General features: G+C 32.0%; 1 protein-coding gene and 1 non-coding gene across 2 annotated transcripts; both read left to right on the forward strand.

The window, feature by feature from the left end:
• The first annotated feature begins 1,710 nt into the window (after positions 1–1,710).
• On the forward strand, positions 1,711–6,133 carry LOC132306761 (large ribosomal subunit protein uL14). The gene is made up of 4 exons (XM_059804311.1): positions 1,711–1,860; positions 2,047–2,331; positions 5,467–5,508; positions 5,839–6,133. The coding sequence occupies exons 1-4, from the start codon at positions 1,848–1,850 to the stop codon at positions 5,919–5,921; spliced, it is 423 nt and encodes a 140-aa protein (XP_059660294.1). The 5' UTR covers positions 1,711–1,847; the 3' UTR covers positions 5,922–6,133.
• LOC132310970 (small nucleolar RNA snoR137) lies at positions 3,342–3,473 on the forward strand. The gene has a single exon (XR_009482797.1). It is a non-coding gene; the product is annotated as a small nucleolar RNA snoR137 (small nucleolar RNA).
• Positions 6,134–10,605: the final 4,472 nt, after the last annotated feature.

The raw sequence follows: 10,605 nt of genomic DNA on the forward strand, positions 1-10,605 counted from the left end.
CAATTATACAAAGCTCATGCATAAACCAAACCCTAAAACTAAACCATCTAATTAAACCACAAATTGACATGCTGGGGGGGGGGGGGGGGGGGGGGGACAGCAAATTAACTACTAAATTCAAGGAATATGATAATTAAACAACTCTACCTCAATTTGAAGCAAAAACCCTAATTTTCGAATTCCACCAAGGTCACCCAATTCTAACTTTGGTCCGATCAATTTGTAGATCTTGTTGAACTCTTCGACTTTGCCTTCTATGACCTCATCAAATTCCAAGTGGGTAGAGAGAGATCAAGACTTGAATTGGTAGAAAAAGAAAAAGAAAAAAGAGAGAAAAAAAAAAAGGGAGTAGAGAGAGAACTGGCGTGGAGAGAAATACCTGATGAATGGTCTGGTGATGACCATTTGGGCATCAAAATGGCTAATGTCATGCGGGTCCCACAGCTTTAAAAAAAATATCTCTGATAACTTTAATATATAAATGTACATACACCAAACATACCACAACACATGTTTAAACACATAGCCACATCAATATACATCAATTAATAATGGACAAAATATAATGGCCCCCCTAACACAACCCCTGTGCACAACAATGCTGGTTGCAGGTCCTGCTTAGGACCTCCCTGCCCGAAAACGGAAAAAGATAAATACGGAAATGTTAAACGATGTATTTCTAAGAGTTCTAAACTCAAAGAAATGCTCAACTGACTCTCAGAACTCATCCGGTACACCCTACGATGTCTAGCACGTAAAACGAGGCGAAGAAAATAAATAATCAGAAAAATCGAAAGATCCCTGAAATTGGAAAATAGGAAAAATGGGAAACGTCACGTGACCACTTTTCATGGAATTTCAATATATTGTATTTTGGAATTTGAAATTCTTGTCGAATCTAATTCCAATTCCAATTTTGTTCATTTCAAACCATATGAATGCTATTTTAGAATCTAAATTATGTCAAATTCGATCATTCCAAACATAAGGTAGGAAAATTAAGGAGTTTATTTTTACGTTTTGTTGTCATTTTCATGGGATTTTGAGTCATGATTGAAATGATTTTTTTAGCTATGTTCGGTTCGGTTGTATGAAATTAAAGTCTTGATAAGCAGCGAATGCAACCTTTGCGTTTTTTTCTAAATTAGCAATTTTTAGATTCTGTTTGCTATGATTTTCTTAAAACAATTTTTAAAAAACTCTAGAATTGAATTTCTCAGTAATCATATTTTTTTGTGAATAGTTTTCAGAAAAATATTTGCATATAATTTTTCTATTATGTGAGAAATAAAAAGTTGATCCAGTATTGAATCTCATCCTTTTAAAAAAGACCGTGGAAACATGAATGTGTGTGTATTTTAAATTATTGAGAAAAGAAAGATGTGAAAATGAATGAGAAGAGGTCCAAAATTATGAAAATAATTTTTTTTTTTTTTTTTTTTCTGAAATTCTTTAATATTATGTTAAGAAAATGACTTTACAATGAAATTTCATAACGACAATCTTAAATATAAATTTATCATCGAAATACCTCTCTCACTTTTATTGGGAGAGGTAAAATGTAAATTTCTAATCAAAAGATATACAGTAATAAACTAAATAAATAGGGAGTAAATAAATTACTCGGAAGGCATTTGTCCTGCAAAAGCGTTATACCAACCGATGACATGATATTATTCCTGAAAAGGACAAGTTCGACATCATATCCAAACACTCTCTTAATTCCTACAAAACCCTAGTACCTCCTACCTCAGACACAAAGTTGATCCCCATATAAATACACATCGTCGCCGCCGAAGACATTCTTCTAGCTTAGAAAGAGAAAGAGGAGAGAGAGAGGCGATCCAATGTCGAAGCGAGGTAAGACTCGATCTCAAGTTTTCCAATTCCTACGAGCTGATCGACAACTCATTGTTTTGTCAAGACCCCCTTTCTTCTCATTTCTCTCTTTGTTTCCCAACAATTTTCTCGCAAACCAAACAAACCATAAATTCATTAGATCCGATCACTTCTAAGATTTTGTATCTTTCTCTGTTGGTGTTTCAGGTCGCGGAGGTTCCGCGGGGAACAAGTTCCGAATGTCACTGGGTCTGCCGGTGGCGGCGACTGTGAATTGCGCCGATAACACCGGTGCCAAGAATCTGTACATCATATCGGTGAAGGGAATCAAAGGAAGGCTCAATAGGTTGCCTTCAGCTTGTGTTGGTGACATGGTGATGGCCACTGTCAAGAAGGGGAAGCCAGATCTCAGGAAGAAGGTCATGCCCGCCGTCATTGTCCGCCAACGCAAGCCCTGGCGCCGAAAGGACGGTGTCTATATGTACTTCGAAGGTAAAATTTTTATGATAATTTTCTTTTTATAATCAATTTTAATTTTTTTTCTCTGCTCATCATTTTTATTGATTATATTGTTTTTATCTGTTTATATTAGTGGTTGGTTCTTCCGGGTTATTTGATATTGTGGTCTTTTATTCATTTGCTTGATTATCACTTGGAACAAGTAATTTATACAGTCACATATATTCCATTTTCATTTTAAGTATTTTAAAATTTGAGTATTGGAGCTTCTCTATAATTTACTTTCTTATGTTATGGATGAACTTCAGTCACTTAGTCCATAGCACATTGACATAGTTTTCCCTACTAGCATGTCATCATATTTGTTTGATAATTCCTTCCAGCATGACATCATAGTGTTTGAATTTATTTCCATTGGAGTTCGGATGCTACCATAAGGTCATTCTATCTTTGCAGCTGCAAAAAGACTGATTTCTAGTTTGTCAATGACAGATGACAGTATTATGTCATCACAGATGTTGTAAAATCAACCCCAAGGGGTTGGCTTAAGTGGTTGGTCACTTGGACTTGCTGCCTCATGAAGCAAGGTCTAAGGTTCGACCCCACTTGAGTGCAAATAATTCCTTGGGGTTACGCCCGCGGGTGAATGCCCGAGCTTTACCGACCCGTATGCTTTACACGGTGTCTTGGGGATTAGTGATACCCCAGTTCCGAAAAAAAAGGTTGTAAATTCTGATATGGAATTTCTGTTCAAGTTACTAACTTTTTAAGACGGTATTTTTATTTTACATCTATCAAAACTGGACTCTGTGCTGGTGATTTTAGATTGTGACACTTGAATGAATATCTAATTCAGTTGTTTCAGGTGTACATTGGTATTGTTTCCTCTCTCTCTCCAATCTCTTTCCTTGGTTTGATGTTGCATTCTAAGAGTCTTTCTTCCATGCTTTTATTTTAGAATTCTTGTTGCATTGTTCAGTTTTCTCGTCACTACTTTATACAGTTCAGTAGATATCCCTTTCTCATAAGTTTCTTCTTTTATAGATGAAATTGATGAATGACTATTTTAACGATTGGTCATTCATATCAGGAAGCATATACTAAAAATCTAATGCCAGTTTTAAACAGCAGAATGTTATTTAGTTGCATTGTGTTACCTGTCTACTGGTAAATTTCTGTCGTATTCCCTGTGGAGCTAATACTGGTGGATATTATCGGTTGGATGTGTTTATCATTGACTTATTTAGTTTACCTGTTATTGTAAAGGATCTAGGAAGAGTTTAAGTAAATGAGGTTTTGAATTTTTTTATTTCTAGCCTTGATGAATGTTCGATTAAGAATTTTAATGTTTAGAAATTCATAGAACTCCTTAGTGGTATTAGAAAAGTCCGGCACCTTTTAAATGCCATGCCTTCCATGTAAAAGATGTCTTCTCATTAAGAGCAACAGAACTGAACTAGAACATGTTTCTAGTGCTGACATTGTTGGTGTAGACTGATTGCAATCTCAGCTTACTATTTTCAGCCCATGCCCAATGGGTATGACCTATCAACAATCAATACTATATCAACTTTATTATCTTATCTGTCAAGTGGTAAGGTTGCTAATTTTTTAGATATTATTCTTGTATATATGCATAGTGAAGACACGTTGACTGTTAGTTGACTCATATAACCTGATTTGGGAAATTTTAAACTGTGAAGGACTTAATCCTCATTATCGTTAACATTCAGATAGCTGGATGATACTCATCTATACTGCTAACAATTTACCCTGCTAATTTGAAGCCAACCTCATTCAGTAATCTCATCTATACTATTAACGCTCACTACTCAACCATATTGGATTAGTTAGTACGGCATGGATACAGATGGGATATGGACACGATCTGATATGGATCCGTTGATATGACAGATTCTTAAAAAAGAGGATATTGATACACAAGGACAGTATATATACTTTTATAAATGTAGAGGTGTACAAAAATATATATTTCTTCATGCATAAATTTAAATAATATAGTCTATGTTATATATATTGTTCTTAAGATTTGTTTATAAATATTATTGAGAAGTATCAGTTACATGTTATAAATAAAAATATATATTTTAATCATTGATATGTTTAGGAAGTACCGGATTTTTATTCGTGAGTATCCGAGGCTTATCCGGGTACGTCACGTAACACTTGTAGAAGTATCCGTGCTTCCTAGCTAATATCCATCGTAGTAGTTATGTTTCTTTTGGATTCACTCAGCCAACCTGATTTAATAAATTGTCAGCTGTTAAGGCAGATGTGCACTAAATTGTCATTTTAGTCAATATGTTGGTAGCTAGATTATACTCATCTATACTGTTAAAACTTTAAACTTTTAGCTATGAAATGGTGAGTCTCAAATCAATGAAATCTGTTGTATGGGGAACAAATAGCAAATTTATTGTATCCTTTCTTAATTTAATTCTGAAATTTGCATATGACTGCTTCAAGTTGTGAATCTTGTTCCATTTCTTCAAATATGGAGGTGTTCTTGTTTCAAGTCTTGATGCACATTAGATAATATGGCCCTCTTAATGGTCATTCTGCTTATGCCAATTGTTTGAACAGTCTGACATGTTGCAAAACTTCTATCATCAGAGAAAATTATGGTGTCAGATTATTAAAGCAATGGCATCATAGGTTTTTGTATAGCTACCCGATGTTTCTGGTGAAACCCAGTAGCATGTGGTAGGATGGGGGTTTGAAACAGTGAAAGGTGGTTACAACTTGCATAAAATTATAATCTCTATAGTCTATATGTATCAGAGCCAACCACTCATTAACCCAACTCAACAAAACCTTTTTCTTAGTATATGGGTCAGATACATCAATCATATTTTTCCATTCCGTTCTATCCAATCGCATAGGCTTCATCAAGACACTTGTTAGCACATCCTTCCTTATTCTACCCACGTTAACTTAGGTCATCCCCTTTCCCTAGCAGCACCATTATGTGGGCTAGGCAACCACTCATTGATTATAATTAACTTATTGTGATTTTAATGTCAAATCACATGTCATGGTTCTAACTTCAATTTCTTTTTCAAAGTCGCAAGTATAAAATATTTTCTTATTCAGTTATGATTTTTTAGATAAATTTTATTTTAACTCTTGTTTCCACTATCTGCACAGATAATGCCGGCGTTATTGTCAATCCCAAGGGAGAAATGAAAGGTACTGTTTCTCTGTGATACCATATCTGATTGAATGACAGTACTAATATTGGAAGCAAATTGCAAAATGGATTTTTTTTTGACCCAAAATATAATTAAAATGCAGCAAGGAATAACATTTTTGAAGCTGATCCATGAATATCTGCATATATCACCTATCTAAAAAACGTTTTGCTTATAAAGGCTATTACTCAGTACTCGCCATCCTAACAGGATGCTTGAGAATATTGGAGACAAATAAACTTTTGTCATTATATTGTTTACATTCGTATAATATTTTTTCTTTCTAGTCTTATTTCTCTTATATTTTTTGCCGTTTCTGTGTTTATAGGATCTGCAATTACGGGGCCAATAGGGAAGGAATGTGCTGATTTGTGGCCAAGGATTGCTAGTGCTGCCAACGCTATTGTTTAGGAGATTGAATTCTAAAGTTTTGTTGCTCTGTTTTAAGTACTGTTTAGGAGATTGATTTAAAGTTTTGTTGGTCTGTTTTAAAGTTTCGAACTGGATGGTTTGTTTTATAGATTTGGTCGCTATTGGCTATAGGGCTTTGTTTGAACTCGGAGTCTAGCTGTTGTTTAAGACACCAAATATGATAATGCTTAAATGGGCTTTGTTTTGCTTCATTTCTTACCACTGTTTAAATGTGTCTGCTTGTGGAAAGTTTTTCTTTTGCTACATTTTCCTTTAAGCACCAGTTGTGGCATATGGTGGTTTGGAGAGTGCGCATATATGTTGGCAGACAAATTGATCCATTCTTGCTTCCATTCTCCATGTTTCGTGTTTCATTTGGATTTTGAAGCTTCAACTGTCTGTCTTCTGATTCACTATGTTTTCATTCCTCACAATGTAGGCATACAAATTCACTATGTTTACATTCATCACAACGAAGGTAAGCGCTACAAATTCTTATGTTTTGTGCAGTTGCACAGTTTTGGAATTGAGTGGGAGTTTCGATTCCATGGAATTGGAATTCATCAGTTCCAATTTTCAATTTCCAAATTGGACCAACTTTGGAACTCATGTGGAGTTGAACTGCAATTCCAATTCCAATACCAATACCAATTGTCTTGTTAACAACTTTGGTATTTACTTGAATTGAATTCCAATTCTTTGTTCAGATAGAACATATATTTGGAGCTGAAAGTATCAAGCGAATATCATAAATAAAATGTATATACGTGTATACACAGAACATATATGTGCCATATGATAAAAAAAAAAGTGAGGCACCCAATTTAAAAATCTAATCCATATGGTTTGAAAACAAGTGAGATGGATATGGTATTAAAACCTTATTATTATTATTATTATTATTACTACTAAATCTAATGCAGTTATTTACTAAATATAATTTAAGATATAATTTAATATAGAACTTGCAGTTTTCGTAGAGTGACATTGAGGAAGTTTGGTATATATATATATAAAATTTTTTTTTTTTCCTGAGGGGAGGGGGACTTTAACACCAGAACATCTAAACTGAAAATTTTAAGTGCTGAATATATTAATATGTAAACTTGTTTGATATTACATTAATTTTAAGCGTTGAATTAATTAATATTGTTTGTTAAATGTAAAAGTTGAAATCTGAATGTTGTTTATATTACATTTTTGCCTTGAATATGTTTTACACATAATATTATTATAAAAGATATTATATTAAAACATAAACATATTTATAAAATAATGAATTTCACTAAAGAAATATATCTATTTAACAATGGATATTTATGTCAAAACTGATCATAAAAATTTCAAAATCAACATATAAAATGAATAACTTATGAAAATGAAATATTTATGCAAAGGAGATTAGAATTCACACACAAATCATTCAATTTTTATTTATAGTAGATTTGCATCATAATTGTTGATTATAAACTTGAGTGAACCATACAGTTTATATATATATATTTTGTTGAATATTATTTATATTTCCATTATTTGAGAAGAAAAGTACAATGAAACAATTGGAGTAAATTAAAAAAAAAAAAAAAAAATCATCGGAAGAGAATAGAAATGGAAAGTGGAAATAGAAAGTCATTGTTTAATTTCAAGGGTAACATCAATATGTTTAATTTCAAGAGTTGAAAAAGTGATGGAGAACCTAAAAATATAATATTTGAGGGTACTTTTGTTATTAACAAAATATTTTAAAACCTAAAATCACTTACTGTCTTCTGCGATAAGACGTTAAGAAAGTCTGTGACGCCTTAAAATTTTGACAAGTTTTAACATTTTAAGGGGTAATCTAAATGTTATCAAACACGCTAATTTTAAAATTTTGCTTACCATGTTCTGTATTAAGTGCTGAATAGCATATCAAACCGTCCCTTAGACTTTATTTTTATTTTGTGTTCCTATTTTATCCAACAACTTTATTGATATTATTTTTATCACCCAATAACTTTATTGATATTTGAAGACCAACAACATTCAAACAATTGCAGTCCAACAATAATTTTATCATTGATAAGATTTTAATTAACTTGGCTTCCATTTCTAGTTGTTTTCACATATGAATTAAATAAATGCTAGTTTGCATTAATTGAAAACTCATCATTTTATTCTATACATTACTATTAATTAATTCTTTATTATTATATTATTTTTATAAAATAAGGGCATTTTAGGTATCTAAATTATAATATGATATTTCTTATAATTTTCTTGAGTAAATTTTCTTCCCAGTCAAATACATACTAGAAAATCAATTTTCTCTTCATTTTCCATTTCTTTTCTTACTATTTCTATCTAATCAAATGGAGCCTTAAGCACTTTACCAACTACCAACTAAGTCACTGAATAATTTTCAAAAAATTTGTTTTATGAGATGATGGTACTTTAAATGCCCTAAATAGTCCTGCGGCATTGTTAAGTTGCTGGTATGTATTGACAAAAAAAACTACCCATATTGTTATTGATTTCCTAAAAGTAAGAATTTTATAGAGTTATTCAATATGTGGATATTTTGGTAGAGAATTCTAAAGAGTAGATTTAACCATTTATCAGAATGCATTCTTAACTCTCACGGTAGATTGATCTATCCTTCCTTTTATTCTCAGTTACCACATTTTCTCCATATTTTGAAGCTTGAAACGTGTTTGTTCTGATTCAATTTACATTCTTTGCTATGAATGTCTCTTGTTTTGTACAATCATCTCAACTAAAACTGACAAATATGAGAACAATTGAGTTAATATATGGTGGTGTGTATTTAATTAACAAAAGCTTGGAATCGCTGTACATGTAATGCAATGTTTATATCATATATCATCACTTTAAATGAAACTATGTTTGAATTCAAATTTGAATTTGGTAATAAATCTATTTCAGAATAGTAATTGCATAAAACCTTAAACTTGTAGCTTTTGTAATAAATTATTATTTTATTTATTTATTTCTGAAAAGAAAATCCTTCTACCAACCAAAGAACTTACTTTTACTAAAATACTCCCACTAAGTCAAAAGAAATTTTTATGCCATTCGACTAATTAAAAAATGAGGCGAATGGTAAGTGTATTTTTGACAGTGAATAAAAAAAGTAACCCCTCAGTTAAATGTGATAATGCTAGTGAACTATAATTGAAACCACAAAGTAAAAAAAAATGATGTTAAAATATCATAACATGTGTCACTAGGACCAAAGAAAGTAGAACAAAAACAAAACAAAAAAAAAAAAAAAAATTGAGTGAGATGATATCACCAAATTCATGCAACATATTTATTCATAGGAAAAATTAATTTCAGAAATCATGTAACATAGATAATGTTACACGTGTTTGGCTCATAGATATTTTGGTATGTGGAAGAGCGGACATTTCAGAATTCAAGTGAGATGCAGAATATTGTTATGGTGGAAGATTAGGGTTCAGACCATTTTGAGAGTCTAGAATGACCACATTCTAAAGTTCTTTTTACCTTCTAGTAAAAGGACTTGGGGATTGAAAAATGATAGAAATTTTAACTACTAAAAGCAAGTAAAATATTTGAAGGGTTGAATTGAAAGACTGGACTGAAAAAAGAACTTCATTAACTAAGGAATTGAAGTTCATAAACTGGAATTTGAAGTGCTCACAAGTAAATCTAGACTATTAAGGAATTGAAAGATGAGTGCAGCAAGTAAAATAAGGTCAAAAAATGTGCTAGTAGTGTAGGCTTGCAAATGCTCCCAAGTCTTTCTATTAATGGAGTACCTGCAGTTCAGTCGAGTCTTTCAAAATTTTCTTCATAGCCCATCCAATTCGATGCTGCCATGTACGCTATGCAAACCATTTTCTCTCCTCTTGTTCCTCATTTTTAAGCCATGTGTGCTGCCACGTGGCAAATAAATAATCTCAAGCAATAAGATTGCAACACATACTTTCTTCCGATGGAATGCATCATGGGTGAACCTTTTCCCTTTTTTGCATTCAAGCCAAGTGTCATGCGCTCATTGGTCATTAGCGACAGTTTGATTAAGGCTTAAAAACAATCTTCCTCATGTCCATTTCAAAAATGCAAAGCCACCATCTTTTTATATTGGGAGGAGAGGTTATGCTATTGAAAACTTTAAAAACAAAAAAATAAATAAATAAAGTTTCGCTATATATATTGACTAATATTAGTGATTTTAGGTTAAAGAAAGGACAAGTAATGGTGCATTTGGATGGGAGAATTTGAGAAGAAAAGAAAAGATCTATAAAGATTCGGAGGGATAACTCCAAATCCCCCTTCCCACAAAAAAATGAAAAGATTTAGAGAGCGGAGAGTGGGTAATGACATTTTCATAAAGTCAAAATTAGTTTCCAAAAATATAACATTAAAGTATTTTCAAAATTATAGATGGAAAGTATAACAGTAATTCGATTAGTATCTTTTCTTCTCTTTTATCTCCTCTATCTTGAGCAAATAAGAATACTAATATTTCATTTTCTTTTCCTACCTATACAAACATAAGTGTAGATTATTATTATTTTATTTCATTTATGTTCTCTCGTGACTAATATTATTATTATTATTTTTTTTTCCCACTGTATCCAAACAAAGCCATGGAATTAAACGACAAAATAAAAAAATAAAAGGTGAGGATTAGAGTTTGAGTTGACAAAATTTA

The sequence above is a fragment of the Cornus florida genome, unplaced genomic scaffold (genome assembly GCF_030987335.1).
Source record: "Cornus florida cultivar Cherokee Brave unplaced genomic scaffold, ASM3098733v1 CherokeeBrave_3.0.0_Hap2_Chr05, whole genome shotgun sequence".
NCBI lineage: Eukaryota > Viridiplantae > Streptophyta > Magnoliopsida > Cornales > Cornaceae > Cornus > Cornus florida.

Coding starts and splice junctions, on each gene's coding strand:
- LOC132306761 (XM_059804311.1), top strand. Junction 2,332..5,466: donor TGTCTATATGTACTTCGAAG/GTAAAATTTTTA, acceptor CTATCTGCACAG/ATAATGCCGGCGTTATTGTC. Junction 5,509..5,838: donor TCCCAAGGGAGAAATGAAAG/GTACTGTTTCTC, acceptor CTGTGTTTATAG/GATCTGCAATTACGGGGCCA.